At 38.9% G+C, this 18,634-nt stretch overlaps 2 protein-coding genes across 2 annotated transcripts; both read left to right on the top strand.

Annotated features, from left to right (window-relative positions):
- Positions 1-425: 425 nt before the first annotated feature.
- Positions 426-4,563, top strand: si:ch1073-143l10.2 (uncharacterized protein LOC565165 homolog). The gene is made up of 7 exons (XM_042502448.1): positions 426-680; positions 768-831; positions 971-1,055; positions 1,193-1,266; positions 2,138-2,389; positions 2,512-2,633; positions 3,758-4,563. Exons 1-7 carry the CDS (start codon positions 593-595, stop codon positions 3,814-3,816), a joined length of 744 nt encoding a protein of 247 aa, XP_042358382.1. The 5' UTR covers positions 426-592; the 3' UTR covers positions 3,817-4,563.
- A 661-nt stretch (positions 4,564-5,224) lies between these two features.
- On the top strand, positions 5,225-7,447 carry tex36 (testis expressed 36). The gene is made up of 4 exons (XM_042501556.1): positions 5,225-5,275; positions 5,366-5,506; positions 6,887-6,961; positions 7,064-7,447. Exons 1-4 carry the CDS (start codon positions 5,225-5,227, stop codon positions 7,373-7,375), a joined length of 579 nt encoding a protein of 192 aa, XP_042357490.1. The 3' UTR covers positions 7,376-7,447.
- The last annotated feature ends 11,187 nt before the right edge of the window (positions 7,448-18,634 follow it).

The raw sequence follows: 18,634 nt of genomic DNA, 5'->3' as shown, positions 1-18,634 counted from the left end.
TGTGAATCACATTAAATTATACTAAATCAAAAATGTACAATACCTACAGCTTGAGTTAATTTAATGCCCACAGACAATATATTTATATTTTATGATAGGCCTATTATATTAATATTTTTTCTATATATATTATATTATCATATCATATTTCATTCAGTGTTGTATCTTTTATTTTAGTAGAAGTATCAAAAAGTAGTAAAACAATGGAAAGAAAGAAATCAAAGTTGAAGTATAAATTTACTATATGTCAATACACTTGACTTAGGCCTACTTTCCACCACTTGTGATATTATATATTATATTATATTTATATTATATTATATTATATATATTATTATGTTATATTATTAATATCATATGCAGGATCATGGTCAGACGTTGGGCTATATAATTCAGGGGAATGTGAAGCAGCTGACCGACTGAACAGGGAGGAGCTGTGAAACTTCAGGCGGTACATTCCTGCTGCTGTTGCCATCAGCAGCAGTTGTTTTAAAAACAGCTTCGACCAAAATTAAGTGGGAGCAGAAAACATATCATACCCGCCGCTGTAGAACAGTTTTGGGGACGTTGAGTCAAATTACTTTTCATAACAATGCGAAGCTGGAAGAATCACGTGCGCGCTGGACTGCAACACAGAGACCAAACTGAGAAGTTCCCATACGCTGGCGTCTTCACAAGCTGTAAGTTTGATATTTTCCTCTCTCATCCTTTGCAATGATAAACTTCTCACTGTCTTAGTTTCAGTACATGTGTTTGCTTTCTTTTAGTGTCCAAGCTGGAGGAACGTTTTGAAATCCGCTCACAAATTTTGGATGATGTTCAGTCTAAGAGGTTAGAAATGAAGAATTTCACTAAACTCACATTTGGTCTGTTTTTGTTTTGTTTTTTTTAAACTAGATGCCCAAAGCATGACTTTCTTTTTTTTTTTAAATTGTACATCTGGTGTATAAACAGTGATTTTAATGTTCAGTTTAGAGCGAGGTGGAGTTCAGGTTGGGAAGAACAGCAGGCTCCTTCAACTGCAACTGAGAGAAAGTGAACACCTGGCAGAAAAGGTGGGTTACATGGAGAAATACATACATAAATCCCAGACACACTTAATGAGAAAACAAATGTAAGCAATGGCTTGAAGAACCTTTGACCTTGTAAAAATTTTCATCAGTTTACATGTTTTTATCCTTTGTCTCCCCAGCGGTCTCAGACTGTCTCTGATCTGACCACCGTCCTGTATTTGAAAGAGGCTGAGCTGCAGTTCTTGCAGTCACGGTAACTTCAAGTTATCTTGCTTTTAAAAGGTCCAGTGTATAAGATTTAGGGCATTTGTGGTATATGCATAACTATGTTTTTATCACATTCTTTTCAAAGAAAGCCTTCCTGTAATTGTTATGTATATTGCGTAGTGAATTAAATGGTGATAAAGTGGAAACAGACAACTTTTCAGCTTTCCCTGATAGCGTTTTGAAGTTGTACTATTGTTGGTGCCGCTGCCACAGAGACAACTGGATTGCTTTTGATTTTCCACAGAGCCAAGCAACAAGGCTCTTCCTTGTCGGCTTGAGTTTCCACTGTTACTCCGCATGTTCTACCATCCACCATTTTCGCTACTGGGGATAGTAACTGCAAAAAACTTAACACTAAAAACTGGAAATAGCTATCGAGAGGGGAAAACAAAAGCACTATGCTCTTCCTGTTTGGGTAGTGCAATGGTTGGCGGTCCTTCTTTGTGACATACATTGAGCCTTCATTTTCCTGGAAGGTCGTACCTGGTGGCACACAGAAGTGCATAGTGAAGGTAAGACTTGAAGAAAACCAATCTAAATACAGATATGTCATTTTCTACAGCCATTACACTATGTGATTGACATTTACAGTACTTTATAATTATAAGTTAAAGACCAAAACTTGTCTATTTCCACTTTAATATGATTAGTTTGGGCATTTTGGAACGTGAATTGATAAAGCAACACACCCAAGGTGCTGATGCACATGACCCTGAAAGACATTGATAAATCAAGTTTTAGTCACTGTGTTTTTGACTGAGTGGATAAACATGTGACCTTCAATCCTACATCTGAAGTAACAGTACTACGAGTAGATCAAAGGTATAGTAAATAATTTTGTTAATTGTCTGTTTCAGTGTGTCTCATTACCGTCAAGAGGCTCTCACTCTTGCCAAAGCAAGTAACACCCTGAAGGCCACCCTTTCAGAATTTGAGTTCACCATCGAGTGTCAGGCCAAAGAGTTGGCAGCGCTACGTGCGGAGCAGAAAGGACTAAATGAGGCGTTGGCGCAGGCTTGCAGAGAGAAAGAAGAACTCATGCAACGATGGATGGAAGAGAAGAGGGAGGAGGCAGACAGGCTGAATAAGCATAACGCCACAGTGGAAAGGTAAGAGAGAGTGATCTTAGTATGACCTCAAAAGCTCAAACACAAACATTTACCACTTTGAATCATAACATAACCACAATTTTGGTGATTTTAAGCTGTCGCTGATTACTGCTTTTTACCAGGTGGCAAGGTTTGGCCAAACAGCTGAAGAAGCACCTCCGTAGGGAGATGAGAAAAGAGTATGTTCCCATAGTGACAAGCTCTTGTAGCAGCGAAACAGAAACGCCTACATCAGTCACTCAGAGTAAGAATCTGCATTCTCTTTAAAACATTAATGCATAATGCAGTAGGTGCAAACAAATGGCTGCCTCTTAATTTAATACCATTAGTTCACTTCAGTGCCGCACCACACGAACCCTCACAAGCACCAAGAGGCTTCATCAAGAGCATCCTTATGACCCTCTTAATTAACAGGGTCTAGTTGATGAGGTCAAGACAATGTTATCCTGATCAACAGAGCACTAACAGCACTGATGAGGGCCCATTTAGCTTTCATCAAATAACTCAGCTGGCTTGTAGATGTCAGCTATAAAACCACATTAGCTGAGGATACAGCTATTTATATGCATCTTGTGTACATTCTACATTCACAGACATACACATGGTTAGTAATTTACTGACTGATTCCAGTATGTTCAGACTTGATAGTTTAATTTGACTAATTTAAGGGACTGTTCACTGTTTATCAGAGGAGAGGGATGACTGGGGTCCGACTTCATGTTTTTTATTGTTGTTTTTTGGGGGTTTTCACAGCTGTGCGTGCATTAGTTTAGAATGTCACATTTTTACATGATCTAGTTCGTGCAAAGTTTTTTTTTGTTTGTTTGTTTTGATGAAATGTCACAATGTAATCTTAGGTTTGGTTATGTTTTCTAACTGAGGTGCTCGTTGCACTTTCAAGGACCATCAGAAATTTGATCAACTGCTAATTTTTTTTTTTACTTTGGTGTAATTTTGGCATGCTTTGTTTTGTAATATTTTTGTTTTCTTTCAAAGGAAACATCCCTTTCAAACCTACCGGCAGGCTTTGGGGTTTAGAGGGTTTTGTCCATTCCCAAAGTCAAAATAGAAAATATAAGCCCCTCTTCAGTGCTTAAATACAATTATTTAATATGTTTCCCCCCTTTTGCAAAATGCCTTCTCCTTTCATAAATAATGAACAGTCCCTTAGGACAAGAAAGAAAAAAAGCATAAAGAGCTAGGGTTGGCTATTGATGTTGTAACCTACACAATGCCTTACTTTAAAGAATATAAACATGTTTGGACCCTTGGTGGTTACTTCTTTAGCTGTGTGTTGAACGTAACCTAAAACATGTAATTCAACCTTTTTGTCACGCTCATCTTGTCCTCGGATCAATAATACAACAGATCTACAGCAGGGACACTCAGACCTCAACTGTGTCTCAGCTGTGGCAAAAATCTACTAATGCCAGTGGGATCCTGGAGCAACAGTTCTCTGCACAAGATGACCACCCGTCTACATTTTTCCATTTGCTTGTAGTTGGAAAAATAATATGAGTCCATATGCGATGGCAGAAAGATGGCCATCAAGCAAACACTTGCAACTAAGCTGCGTTTAGTTACTGATTTTTTTATTTATTTTTTTAAATTACTTACAAATTGATTTCAGTATTCTCTGATTATTTGCTGCCTCAATTTAAGTCACCTTTTCCCCAAGTAATTTAAATCACACTTCAGTTGACTTATTATGTTTTGTCCTGATTGACACACCTCACCAATTAAAAAACAAAAAATCTTTCCAGTTGTATAACTTGATAAACTATGCAAATAACCTCTTCTCATGTAGTTCACATCATTTAAATAATTTGCAGGAGCTGGTGTTGTAAAGTCAGGTCTTGGTGTTAGTGACCATGGGCCTATTTCCCTTTGTTTATAACTGTTTATTTGCACAGAAAATCATGTAAATCATTTTTAATTTCCTATGACCAAAAGTGTATTTGAAAGTAAATGCATAATCCAGGATTTTTAAAGCCAATTAAAAAAACAAACAAAAAAACAAACAAAAAAACAAAACATGTTTTAAAAGTACCTTTAAATAAAAATCATATCCTAATGAAGCTGAAAAAAGATCTCTTAGATTCATATATGTAATTGTATTGTCATTTTTCTATGTCCTGTGTTGTGAAAAATAAAATCACTGATAATGATGCTAATTTTGTAGTTTTTTTCATCCAGCAGAGAAACACATCAGAGAAGGTGTTCTTCATATGATGAAGTATTAATAACATTAATATCCATTTATGAGGCTTATCCTGGTTATGATCATATTCGAGATATGGTGTTTACATGAGCACAGAGAAATCAGGTAATACATATTCCTTGTATACATCACGGTTTCTTTCAGAGTACTTCAGGTAGCATATTTATGGTTCTCAGAAATGGAATACAGTGTTTACATGTTAAAACACATAAACAGGATACTCCAAAACCTGATAAACAGGTCGTTCATGTCTATGTAAATGCACTTAATTAAATGGCATTTTGGCTGCAAATTTGTCCTCAGTGACCGACCCACAGAGCACTATCAAATGTGGGTAATTTCTCCACTTCAAAAAAATGGGGGAGGAAAATCACATATTGTTAATTTAATTACTTAACTGGCTCTAATTTGATATTCAACAAAACATACTTTTTAAATTTTCTTTTACTGCCAGGATTCTAGTTCCACATATCCATGGCAAACTGAGATCACATTTCAGGTTGTTTGTGCATGCAGCAGCATGTTTCCATAGTCACCAGTTTGTTTGCATTAGTTGTTAAGTTGGACAGTGTGTGTGCAGTATTGGTGAAACGACTCTCTCAAACTGTATTAAAATGGTAAAAGGTGGGAAGCGATATTTTTCAGTGAGCAATGATGGCAAATGGGTAAGAAATTCCACATTTCAACACATAATTGGATCATTACAAATCATAACATTCAACCCAGGCTGTGTACTTCTTTCATTTTCTTCTTAGTTTGCTCATCCAGATTTACCCAAAAATGAGACGAGGAGTCGTGAGGCTTGTACAAGCACTGGGATCATGCTGACTCAAGTTAAATCATCATCGCCTGAGGCTTTGAACTTACAGCGCTATCCTAAATGGAAAACTCAGCAGGTATGGATGCACAGTAGACATGGGCATATTATGAAAAAATGGGCCCCAGGGCACATATATGCAAAAGGCCCCACCACCTTTCCAACATAAACGCATGACACGCAGACTTTGTGGTTGTTTTCTGTCTCTTAGTTGTTATTTTGTGTCTCTGTGGGTGATTTTGCCCATTTTATGGTTATTTTGTCTCTGCAGTTCCTTTGCATCTTTTTGTGGTAATTTTGTGTTTCTTTGTGGTCATTTTATGTCTCTTTGTGGTTGTTTTGAGTCTCTTTTGGCTAATTTTGGGTCATTTTTTATTGTTTTGCCAGTCATGTTGTAGAAAACCTTTCTCCCAAGTGTTGGGAATCGGAAAGTGAAAAAATAAACATTGTAATTATTATAGTTAAAAAAAATAGACACACTTTCCCAAATAAAGTCCCATCACTTTTTTGCAGTTGTTTGTGTATCCCATTATATGTGACATCCTATCTGCGATGATGCAGAGTGCCAAATCACACGCCTGACACTTCAGAGAGGGGCCTGATTCTCCTGCCTGCTATGCCTGCAGTGAACACAGAGTTTACATCCATATGAGGTCCTCCTGATTGTTAGACTGTCTCCTTATTTACCCATGTCTCATCATCATCATCATCATCATCATCATCATATTATTATTATTATTATTATTATTATTATTATTATTATTATTATTATTATTATAGGGGCTACCAGAATTTATTCTAATGCAGGAGGCGCCACCAATAACACAGAGCGATAGATACAGTAGAATTAGACCAATCACAGTGCAGTTTTCTCCAGATGACGTATGACATACGTAAGCGGATACAAAGCGTCGGCTCGTCTTCCGATTGGTGGACAAGACCGAAATCAACCTCTGACCCGCTCCAAGGGAACCATGGGAAACCAATATGGCGTTAAGCATCGGCGCTAATGTACTTCTATCATCGAAATATGGATAAAATATGGACGGAAGACACCCAGTATCGGATCTTTCATTATGGATTTATTGAACAAGGTCCCGTAAAAGCATCCAAATTTCCAGGCTGGATACTGAGACTTTTAAAGGAGCTACGATCCATCGGAGACATCTCTCGCTTTTACTGGCGAAAAAAGTAAGGCGATCCGACAAACGGTCTCAAAATTATTAAGACTTTTCTAAATAATACAATTTTTAGAATGTTAAGAATAGACTATATTTAGTAATTATAGTCCATTTTGGATTGATTCTGAATCGTTAAAAACGAGAATCGAGATTCTTGTTTGAGTCGATTTTTCCCCCAGCCCACTTTTTTGTTACAGCGCTTATTCATGTCATCCTTTTCCACTGTATCCAGCTGAATCAGAATATATACTATTACCCCAACATGTATGTCTTCACAGAAATCCAGAGAGTATCCATTTTCCGAACATGACAACAAGCTTGCCTTAAAAGACAACATCTCTGTCTTTACTCATGTAAGTATAAAGAGAATTTTAGCCTATTTTAAAACCTCTAGATTTATTACCACATTACATTTTGAAAGAAAACCATATCTTTTCCATGCTGATCCACTTCAGGGTGTGGGACGCAGGAAGTGTCTTGATCACAGACAGCAGAACAACTCCCACTTCTGCCTGTGCTACGATGGTGCTTACAGCAGCCCTAAAGAGACCATCACAGTCCATCAGGCTGACTTTAAGGTGAAACAGGCTGTTAATGTTCCAACCAGTACCAGGCGATTCCCCCGCAACCACAAGCTGAAGTCCGCAGAGGCAGCTTTGGCACAGGCAGGGGAGCAGTTCATGTGGTTTGGAAGACACAACTCTGACCTCTCAGAGACCCTGCAAGTGCTGGCAGCTACCAACCGCTCAGCCTTGGCCAAGCCCTGAGATACTCCTACATGTAAGGCACTGGGTGGCATCACTGAGGGGGCATAGCATAGAGGGGGTCAGGTGAACTCTCTGGAGGGTCCAGCTGTCTAATAAATAACTTTATTAGAAACTTCAGATTGTATTCTCTCTTGTTATGCGAGCTATATTGCAGAAATAGACAAAAGAAAACCTTATAAACAAGGTTTGATTCCACAACAACCCCAATTAGACTTGAAAGGTGATTGTTAACAATCCACTAGCAAATTATCTTTATAGTATCAGTACATCTTATCATATTCTTGAATACATTTATGTGCACTTGACAATGCAATTTTGAAACGTGAAGTTGTATTTACTTTTACACATGTATGTGTATATTAATAGCTCCGTCACACTGTCTATTAATGATAACCAGATACAAATTGCATGCTAAAAAAAAGTCTAGCAACAGTGCAAAACAGGGTACATAAATACACATAATTATTACTTAACATGTTGGCTGCTCAAATGATTTAGCATCATTTCCTAGTTCCTAGTGACCTAATGTTTTTTATGACAATTCAGTTTAGGCATCAAAAACCCTAAAAGCGGTGTTTATTTGTTAAGATTATCATGCTGAACAAAATGTGTAAGTACCATCAACGTTTGTTTACCACAGAGCTTCTCTGAGCTGTTCTGCAATGATCCAAAATGCAGTGGAAAAATCCCATATGCTTTTTGACGAGGGAACCATGGCGACGTTAGCTTCTGGGTTGGCCAACAAAAAAACAAACGTCATCCCTGGGGCACTCTATGGCCCGTCCCGATTTCTGACCCTCCCCACTTGGTCAGACCACACCCATCTTCAAACTAGGCCTTCATTTTGATCTCAATTACACACCTGTAAACTTTTGTGTCTGCATCTGGCATGGTTGTGACTCTATTACACTGACAAAATCTGTCTGACAGACAGACACCTGGCAAGCTACTCAAAACAGCTTCTGTGGCAGTTCCCAATACAAAAGGAGTCACTAAGACTACATTTTGCCATAATGACAAAAGCACAAGGTGAAAACCACCAGCTGTTGTGATATCTCCTGACTTGTAGCACTCAGTAGATTCAGTTGTTTTGGGGGCCATCCTCGGAGCCTTGCGAAGAGTGTTTGTAGTTTACAGTTTTGCCAGCAGAGGGCAGCAGCTCTGCACGAGTTATCAGTTAGCCTGATGATCCACTGAGTTGTTCATCTGCCAAGTTGTGTGAGAGATGTAAAAACCAAAACCCCTGTGTAATGTGCACGCTCTGGAGAAAATGTGGGGGGAAATAATTAGAAAAATAATCCAGCTATTTTTATTCAATGCATATCAGCACGAAGACATTAAATTAGAGCATGTGTAATAAATTAAGCTTGATTTGAGTCATAATGCATGGGTTTGTTTCACCCCTGGGGATGAAAGGAATGGATATGTATGTGTGCCGCCCCTACAAGCGAGGAGAAAGCGTGGGAGTGAATAACAGAGAACACTGCTCAGAGAAAAGCACTTAAGTGAAGAGTATCCCCAACCACTTTCTCCAATGGCTGATGTTTTCTCCAGAGTCCGTTCTGACCAGCTGCTTTCTTTCGTTAAGTACCCACCGGGGAGATGGATTTTTCTCACAAGCTTTCTTTCAGCCGTAGTAATTAGCTGATCCACAGACAGCGCCGACCTTGTGTGAGTTTGTTTCACTTTAAAAGGTGGCGTACATCTCAGGGTTTTTTTATACAGTGAGAGAAGAAAGCTGTGAGACATCCATCTGGAGTTGCTGCCCTTTGTGATTTCACTTTGAGATTGTCTCACATGCAGCTGCCAACAAACGTGTCCTTGATGCAGGTGCACGAGTGACACTGAACTGCAGGGCGTAGGGTTTGTAATGACCATACCTTTGAAAAAAAAAAACAGGTGCTACAAAAGGTTACCAGGTTCTATTTTTAACACTATCTTTACCATAAAACTACAGTATATAGCTTCTAAACATTTTTGGTGGTCAAATCACACATAAATTAATCTACAAAATGAGGTGCTATGGTGTTGACGAGAGGGAAATAACTGTTTATTAATGAAAAACACCTGCGCTTTGTATTTGACAGTTGGCTCTGTCTGGTCTTGACTGGTTGTCTGCCACCTCTGTCCCTGTGGGTGCAGTTTGCAGACTACACTTCGCTTTAGACTTGCCGCAACTTGAACAACTCCTCCGCACGGAAGCCGCCAACACTTCATAATCAGAAACTCTCATTAGCTCTGTCAGAACAACAGTGAGGCTTTTAATACTTCACAAGGGAGAGAGGAGAGCATGCTGAAATTGTCAATCATTAGTCAGTGTGTGGTCGTGCGTAATGTATGTGCCATATTAGGCGAGGTATGTGTCTTTATATTGTGTGGAGGCAAAAACTGCGAGTATATGTAAATACAGCTGCTAGCTGGAATATCAAACCTTCTCCCAAGGACAAAAGACACATCTCAGTAAACAAGCATTCAACCACCAAAGCCTTGCACTTCATGAATATTAAATCAGACACTTTGAATCCTACCTCTTTGGTGTTAGGAGGCCCTAGTCTGGATTCTTACCATTCGCTGTGATTTATTCGCAGGTGCATGTGTCTCTTTGATGTGTTGAGTTGAGAGGTTTTGCACCTGTTAGAGGGAAAAAATGCTTTGAAAACAAGAGGTGGATTTGCCAGACAGTCAAAATGACAGCAACAGAAGGAAGATTTGTGTTGCTCTGGTTTATTGTGTGCGTGTGTTTTCTTTTCAAAAAAAAAAGGGGCTGCTGTGCTGTTTTGACACACTCTGTTGTGCGCACGGCAAAATCACTTTTTGTCAAACAATCTACCTTTTTTTCCCCCCTCCTCGTCGTGTCAGATTTGGCATCTGTTCTGACGTTATGAAGTTGTGTGTTTTACATTTTGTCCATTACCTATTCATTAAAGATGTGACTTGAAAAGAGAGTTGCCATGGAGATGTTTCAGTTAAATCACATCTCAAAGATGTTTATTCTTTTGCCAATTATAACTAATGTCTAGTTCCCCCAATTTCTTTAGATTTTTTTCCCCTCTGTTCTCATATTCTTTTTAATAAGGTGTCAAGGCTCACAGTATGACTCCTCCTTATTTCATCTTGTTCAGCATCCTGTGCAAATAACAACTTAAAAGTCCAAAACGGCCTTCAAGGCATAGAGTTGGCTCCCTTGGCTGGGTTAAACCACCTAACCGTGAGACTCCTTCCAATCTCCTGTCAGTCATTTCACTTGTAGTACTTACAATTCCCTGGCAGTCTCTTTTTTTTCAGGCAGCCAGTTGGTTAGTGTCCCCTGGCAGCCTAGTGGTCCTTGTTCCAGTAATGGTCAGGGGCCCTCCAGAGTCTGAGGGTGGTGATAAAGGTGGCTGGCTATCTCATTTCCACAGAGGACAAGATAACATCCTGAGAACATTCCCATCACTTGAGGAGTTTGTTCAGTGGAGATAAGAGTTCTCCAGCTCTGTAGCTCTGCGGGTGTGCATGTGTGTGTGTTTTTGCACTGCACATGTGTGTTTAAATGGAGTACTTTAGAGCTTGTTAGCTGCAGTCCAGCTTTCCATGTTGCGGCTCTGAGGTCCGCCGACCTGACATCGTGGCAGCGCTGCAGAAACACTGCCTCGCAAGATCAGACCTCTCCTCGCACTAAATCACATTCCTCCATGTATTTTTCAAACCTCCGACACAGTTTGCATGCTAATTTGTGTGTAGGTGGGGAGTATAATTACATTAGGCTGGTTGTAAACAAAGACCTACAAGCAGCAGTCTGTTCAAGTACCCCACCCGTGAGAGCACAAGAAAATAGTTTATATAAGGCTGGATGAATTTATCATGCATAGTTTAGATGAAGAAAATCAAGACTGTTTCAGCTTTTAGGCATAGCTGTTGAAGCTGTGATTAAACAGCACAATTGTGCTAAATGAGAGTGAAATGAGTGATTGGTTTAATTTATGTAAAGTAAGATATTTGCTAAATGCTTTGTCAAACAGAATCAGCCTTTTCGGTTTCTGATTTTGTTACATATTTAGAGTAAGAGGCAACCTAAGGCGACAAAAATGGACACTTCTGTGCTCCGCTTGGAAACACACTTCTGAGCTCAAACAGTGGCTCAGTTTGCCTTCCCACATTTGTACAATATTACTAAGTGTTTCATCACTACTTAAGAAGCTCCACCTCTTAGTTTCATCAAGTCTGCTCTTTCATAACCTTGACATCACAGCATTTTAATCTCGTTAGGTAAAATGAATAAATCTATTCCAATTTGCAGATCAAGAGCCGGACCACACAAACCACACAAAATCTATTTCTTTTCACTTTTCACTTATACTTGACCAAAAGGAGATTGATTTAAAAAAAAAAAAAGTCAACAAGTGAAGTTAGCCATATTTGATGTAGTGTTCAGCCAATAGTTCTTGTGTTCATACAATTCAGAATCTGATAAAGTGATCTCACTTAAAATAATATTGGAAACCGCCTTGAAAAAGGAAAGTAAATCTAACTGTTTTCTTAATTTATGTTTACTTTATATCTGTTTTGTTAAGTTTACCTACAATTTAGCTCTATTTACTTTATGTTGTGAAGTTATTGCAACTTAAAAATGACAATTTAAATGACAAGTGTTAGCAACCTTAGTAAACCAAGTTAGTCTGACTTAACTCGGTCATCATAAAGAGGATTTTGCAAATGGTAAGGTTTGAACATCTGCAAGTTCTGTTTTATTAACATGTTTAGGAAAATACAAATATGATTGATTAGTTAGTAGCCAGCAAAATACAGATACAGATACAGCACAGCAAACTTTGTTTACTAAAGTTGCTAACACTGAGAAAGATTGATTTAATTAAACTGGTCTGTTTTAAATTGCAACAACTTCACAAGATTGAGTACATATAACAAAATTTTAATCAAACTTAACGATTATATATAAAGTTAAATGTAACTTGAGGCATTTTTCAAGACAATCTGTTTCCTACATGTTTTTAAAAGTAAAATTAACTGTCAGATTTTATAGTTTAAAACTATAGTTGTTTTTGCCACTGTATATCTTCCTGCTCTCAGCCTCATTACATGCTGTACTTACAGTTTATAAAGTAAGCCTTGGAAAGTGCTTGAACATCTCACATAAGCATTCACACTATTCTATTTCCTGCTTTAGAAGGCAAAAACACACATAGGCCTCACAATAAGTCTAATTAACTGTTTCACACTTATTCTCCAATCAAAGGGGAAAATCTGTTTCATTTGCATCCTATCGGAGACATAAATATAAACCAATGACGCCATCTCTGTGTCTTTTTAAGGCTGCTGTGTCAGAGGCCTTAATGTGGTGGAGTATAATTAGATGTGAGTGCGGTCAGAGTGGCATTGTGTGGCTTTGTTTGAATCATATTATGCCATCTCAAAAGCAATGTTAAAAGACATTCTGCTGCTGCACTGTGCACGCACTTAGTGGAGGAGGTACACGCGGTACAATGGTGCACTCTTAACAATCTGACATCATTATCAAATGTAAATTACACTCCCAAGAGTTTCTCATTACAATATCCCATATGTAGCCTGTGTGTCAATGTAGTTAAATTCTCAATTTAACATGATCTCCTCTTTTTTTGCTGCTGATGATCACGAGTGCTCTGGTAGTGATGTTGAAGTCAAATTAGCTGCACTTTCCTTTCTCAATGGGGGAACGTGAAATGATGTTAATGTTCATCTAAAATAATAAGCGAGGTCACTATGGAAGTAACTGGGTTATTATATACAAGGTTATTGTGAATAGTAACAGATTATTTGGATGCAAGATGAATGAATGTTTGGACTGAATGAATGAAGATGTGCACACTTTATTGTGATATTAAAGACTAAAGCAAAAGAGCTAGTACACATGCAGGACCAAGTAAAAGGAAATGCTATGCAATAAGGAGATTTAAGCATGAGAGACTGATTCAAGGTTGCAGTGAAATATTCATTCAAATGAGGTAAAGAGTGGAGCAGCATAAGAATAACCCGTCTTTAAAGATTAACATAACCCTTGGAGGTGTTATTGTATCCCTGTAACCAAGTCAAGACTTCAGCAGGTGCAGAACAGCTCTCCCTCACTGTGAGTTACTGCATTAAGTCCCTCAAATTTAGTAGCACAATCATGAGCCTCCCGTTCACTCTCTGGAGTAGAAGAATCGCTTTGCATTTTAAAAAGGTCAAACACTCAGATCTCTGCCAGGAGGAATTGAGGGAAGAAATAATGTCTCTCTGCAGAAATATGCAGTCGCACACTACTGATCCTCTCAAATACCCACTGTACAGTGAAGAGATTAGAGGTGTGTGTGTGTTGACTGTCATCCTCTTACAAGTAGTGTATAAACAAAGGCAAATCATAATATCAAACCCTAATGTGGTGCAGAATTTAATAATTTCAAGGGCTGTATCGATTTAGCACAACCAGATTCTTATGCCTGGAGAGTATAAAAAATGAAGAACATAATGTTAGTCATAACATGATTGCAATTTGAAATGTGCAGAGACAAATAAAGCACAGGAAGGTGGTTTACTAAGAGACCTATAGTCACCACAAAAGAGGATAAGTTTAGAATTATCAAACACTGCCTTTTGTAGCATTTAAGGTCCAGTGTGAAGGATTTATTCTTTGGCCAAAATGGTATATACTATTCATAGGTATGCTTTCATTTGTGTATAATCACCTCAAAATAGTAAATGTTGTGTTTTCATTGCCTAAGAATGAGCCATTTATGTCTATATATGGATGAGTCTGCCATTCGGTTCCATCACCACGTTCTCCCGACTCGTCAAATATCACCACCTTGTCAGGGGACCTACGCATCCAAATATGATGTGCAATGTACCTGCATCTATTTCGGATGTTCAGGGACAGCGTGTCAATCAATGCTTGTTTCATGCATTGTGTCGTATCAAAATACACTTCCCTTTTCACAGGACATGTACAGTTTCTACATGTTACATGCATACAGTATTTTTCAAAATAAACTTACCACATAGGTAAAACACAGTTTTTAGGTTCAATAGGCCTAGGCTTAGGCAACAAAAGTATGTGGTTAGGTTTGGAGCCTGTTTAGACCTGGTATTAACATGCGTTTCATTTATCTCGACACAAGTAGACAGCTGAAACACATCGCTGTTCTCACCTGTGCCTATCATGCATCTCCAGCTGACCACTTGTGTTCAGATTTCATCATGGCCTGTACACACGTATTATATCCACACTTTTGTTTGCTGCTCTGTTGCATACTTGGTAGTCATGTTTGTGTCAATACTGCTGTAGATATCACTCTCAGTGTCCTCACATAGGGAAAAGCAATGAGTGATCATGCAACACTTTGTCCAACTCCACATAAAATGGGTAGGTTGTAGAGCATCAGTGCGGAGTCATCAAAACAATCACCACATCCTGCATTGATGACGAGGTCATTGTTAGGAATGCATCAGCATTTAAATTAAAAACAATACAGGGTCAAATGCAAAGGAGGCTTGACTGACCGGATCACAATGCGTCTTGATCATTTATACTGTATTTAATGCTGTTGTCCGCTGCTTCTGACATGTAGGCGCCTGGTGTGCACCATACTGCCACAAAAATACCTCTGTACATTGGTGTTTGACACCGACATCCCTGACAAGGCCCAGTATTTGACGAGTGAGAACAGGCTGGTTCTACTGTTGCCTTGAACTGACACCAGAAGCAAACACTGGTTTTAGATTGAGCCATTTGCGTTTTTGTGTCTGCCACTGTAGTTCTCCTACATGCTTGGAACACAGGAGAAGTTTTAGTTCTGCGACCTCACCACTAGGTGCCACTAAATCCCACACACTGGACCTTTTAAAACTGCAACAATGAAGGATTTTAAAACAACTCTTACGTTCAAAATGACAATCAGAGGGGCAATCTGCAACATATGGTTTATAACTGTAGGAGACCAACATCTGTGTTATCATTGAATAATATCTTGCATTAGATTGTAGTGAGTTTAGAGGGAGATTTTAGAGAGTAAGTATAGTTGTGTTTGCTGTTTTATTAATTTGGGACAAAGGAATGCCTTCATTTACATCTAATTTTGTGTTACAGATAAAACCTCACAGCAGTGATTCAAACTGTTTCTTCTGCCTCTTCCTCCTCCAGTCATCCGTCCCCTCTGCTGCCATTGCAAACATATGCTTCGGTTGGTATCCCCCCTGTTGGCTGGTGTTGGTCTTTGAAGTGTTTGGGTTCATGCCCAGTAGTTACATTGTGCTGGAGACAAAATGACCACAGGGAAAAGATGCACTCAGGACAGGGCCAAGAGCCCCAGGCTTGGGACCACACACACATTTGCACACAGAGGGCACATGGTGCAGAAGCTACGGCAAGATACAGAATAGAAGTTATGTAAATGATTCATCCACTGCTAACGGTGAATTTCTTTGCTTTTGTGGAGAGCTCCATTCAAAGACTATGATTTGCTGGAAGTGTTTGAAAAGTATGTACTGACTGAAGTGACCAGGAAATCCAAAGATGCTCTCTGCCATCTGTGCTGTGTTATATATGGCTGGCAGTGCTGTGTGAATGAATGGAGGGTCTACAATTATTTCTACCGCTGAGACTGCAGCTAAAGAAAGGGAAAATATAGATTGCATGTTTTAAGCATGACATCAAGGCACAGCTGCAGTTGCTGCAATCTGCACCTGTGGCTCCAAGAGGACAAGTGAACTGAGTAAACATGCAGTTTAGCACTAAAGCTATCTATGTTGTGGATGCTGATTTGTTGCAGAATATATAAAGTAAGCCCCATAAACACATTTTTTGTAAGGCGTCAGTGTAAGAATTGCTGTATGAAGATGGTGGACAATTAGCTAGCCCAGTCTTGAAAGCCTTATTAAAACCTGTTTTGAGTAATTTACAAATCACCAAGTGAAAATGGATTGCACCACTAATTACCTATAGTTATTTTAGAGACAAGTTGCTGCTAAATACTTGGACCCAGCTGGGTCCAATTTTGGAGGTAAGTTATTTTAGAGGTAAGTTAGCGTATTATGAAATGATCAGCACATCTGAGTCAATACTTAATTAAAACAGGTCTAATGTAAGGAAAAGCTGGAACAAAGAAGTCATAAGGTGTTATGAAATTAATGTAGTGATTTTCTCTGAGCCCATATGAGCCTGATATGCCTAAGTATGTCACCACACACTTGTCAAAACTGCAACAGACTGCGTAGATATGTTGGACTGTTTTTACCTGGCAAGCTGTTTTGGCTCATGTTACCTCAAGTGGTCTTTTTTTAAATGACAAATTGTGTTTAATGTTTCACTTGTCATAGTCATTTGACAGATTGTTTGGTAACCTACTTAAACATGTGTTGCCGTTTACTGACTCTAAAACACAAATCCCTATGCAGGCTTTACAAAAATAAAAAGTCATAGCTACGTATTTAGAGCATTGACAGTTAAGTTCAATGTATCGTTTGGCAACTAAAACAAAATTTGATTGTTACAGCTCATTGTGATACTGGAGTGACCCTCTGTTTAGCATTAGCTTAGGTGCCCTGGTTGATGCTTCAGATGTTTGTAGCAACCATAGACTGTGGGCTCATTAGCTAGTTTTAATGGTGCAGCTTAATTTAGTGGGCCTAACCCTATTATAATGCCATCTGTATCATATTTGATACACAACTTCCTGTGACCTTCATGTCATCCACATTAACAATAGTTCTGAAAAATCTGTTGTATGCAATTTTGACCTCATTGTTGAAAATGACCTCTTGTGACCTTTAGGATTATCACAGCTTCATGACACTTTACATTCAAAAACTAGAGACCTTAGGCTTTCAGACTCTGGCTTTCCTGATAAAGTCCTCTGACGAAAATATATAGCCCATCTTTGCCTTGATATGTTTTTCCCCCCACTGCAATGCACTAAAAATCTGATAAAAAGGTTCCTGTTTGGGCAAATTTGACAAAAAACACATGAAGTGTTCAGATTGCATTTTTTTTTCTGGTCAAGTAATTACCATAAAAACTTGACATATCAAATATGATAGCCTACAAAATGATTTACATGTGTGCAAATTATATATGTGCGTGTGTGTGTGTGTGAGGAAAAAAGCCCATTAACACATCAATTTTAAATATATTTGATTTTTCTGGCTATTATTTCATGGTTCATGCCTCACAGGGCTAATTTAGAAGTTTGTTAGATATCTACACAAATAACCTGCGATAAAAACCAAAACAAACAAACAAAAGACAATAATATTATTATTATCAAATAACACTCAGTGTAGGCTACATACTGGTGTGTGACTAATGCAGAATAGACATAAACTATCTTTTACACTTTTTTTGCTGAAAATAATATTCAGATAAAATCCAGTTGCATCGGATTGGACGCTTCAAATCAGGTCATAAAACAAATACCGATGACTATCGAGCCGAAAATCACAAATCGCCTTTCTCGAAATTTCCCACTGTCCCATCTTCATCAACTGCAAGTAGTGTCTCGTGTGTGCTGTGTGCGCGCGCGCGCGCGGCTCCGCGTGAGTGTGTGTCTGTGTGTGCGCGAGGGAGAAGTGGGCAAAGGCTCCGCCTCACTCAAAAAGCGAGAGAAAAAAAAGGAAAAGCAAACTGATACACACCTCTCAATTCTGGCAGGAGGAAAAGAATAGGAGTGTTTATGAAGCGTATAAGTAAACAGCAGGATAACCAGGCACACCGAGAGCCGACGCTACTTCCCCCCGTAAAAACCGACACCAGGCACCGTTTCCCAGCGCCGGAGATTGTCCCGTTGCGTTCAGGATTAAGTTTTTATGTCATCTAAAGGTGGATCATTATCTAAATCCGAGATAACAAGCGAATTTGAAATGCGTAGCCTGCGATGCTATTTCTGGAGCCCCCAAAGCCGACGTTTGAACTCTCAGTAAACATCCAGTCGAGGTAGGATTCAAGATTATTGCAAAAGGTGGTGTAAAATATTTTAGTGTGTGCTCCACCGGGGTGTAGTTGTGAAAGCTATACTCGCGTCGCTGTCCATGTGTCCCTGCGCCATCAGCAAGGAGGGACAAGAGAGGGTGGGAGTAGACATTAGCCGATACACTTCATAGTGATTTGAGAATAGGCTTTATTAAGTTCCTAATGAGCTGGGCAGCGACGAGGTAATGGTGAACACATTAAAGACCCAATTCAGAGTGTTTGTAAATGCTCCTTTTCTCAAAATGCATTGAAAGACTTGGATGAAAAGTTTGGTTCAA

This window comes from Plectropomus leopardus, chromosome 15, assembly GCF_008729295.1.
Source record: "Plectropomus leopardus isolate mb chromosome 15, YSFRI_Pleo_2.0, whole genome shotgun sequence".
Classification (NCBI taxonomy): domain Eukaryota; kingdom Metazoa; phylum Chordata; class Actinopteri; order Perciformes; family Serranidae; genus Plectropomus; species Plectropomus leopardus.
The sequence above is the reverse complement of the archived record's forward strand: the minus strand, read 5'-3'. Positions and strand labels throughout refer to the sequence as shown.

Excerpts from the sequence above, each read along its gene's own strand:
- si:ch1073-143l10.2 (XM_042502448.1), top strand. The coding sequence starts at position 593 with ATGCGAAGCTGGAAGAATCACGTGCGCGCTGGACTGCAACACAGAGAC. Across the intron at positions 832-970 it reads GATGATGTTCAGTCTAAGAG|TTTAGAGCGAGGTGGAGTTC; the intron begins GTTAGAAATGAA and ends TTTAATGTTCAG. Across the intron at positions 2,634-3,757 it reads GCCTACATCAGTCACTCAGA|ATCTACAGCAGGGACACTCA; the intron begins GTAAGAATCTGC and ends ATAATACAACAG.
- tex36 (XM_042501556.1), top strand. The coding sequence starts at position 5,225 with ATGGTAAAAGGTGGGAAGCGATATTTTTCAGTGAGCAATGATGGCAAA. Across the intron at positions 5,276-5,365 it reads TGAGCAATGATGGCAAATGG|TTTGCTCATCCAGATTTACC; the intron begins GTAAGAAATTCC and ends TTTTCTTCTTAG. Across the intron at positions 5,507-6,886 it reads CTAAATGGAAAACTCAGCAG|AAATCCAGAGAGTATCCATT; the intron begins GTATGGATGCAC and ends ATGTCTTCACAG.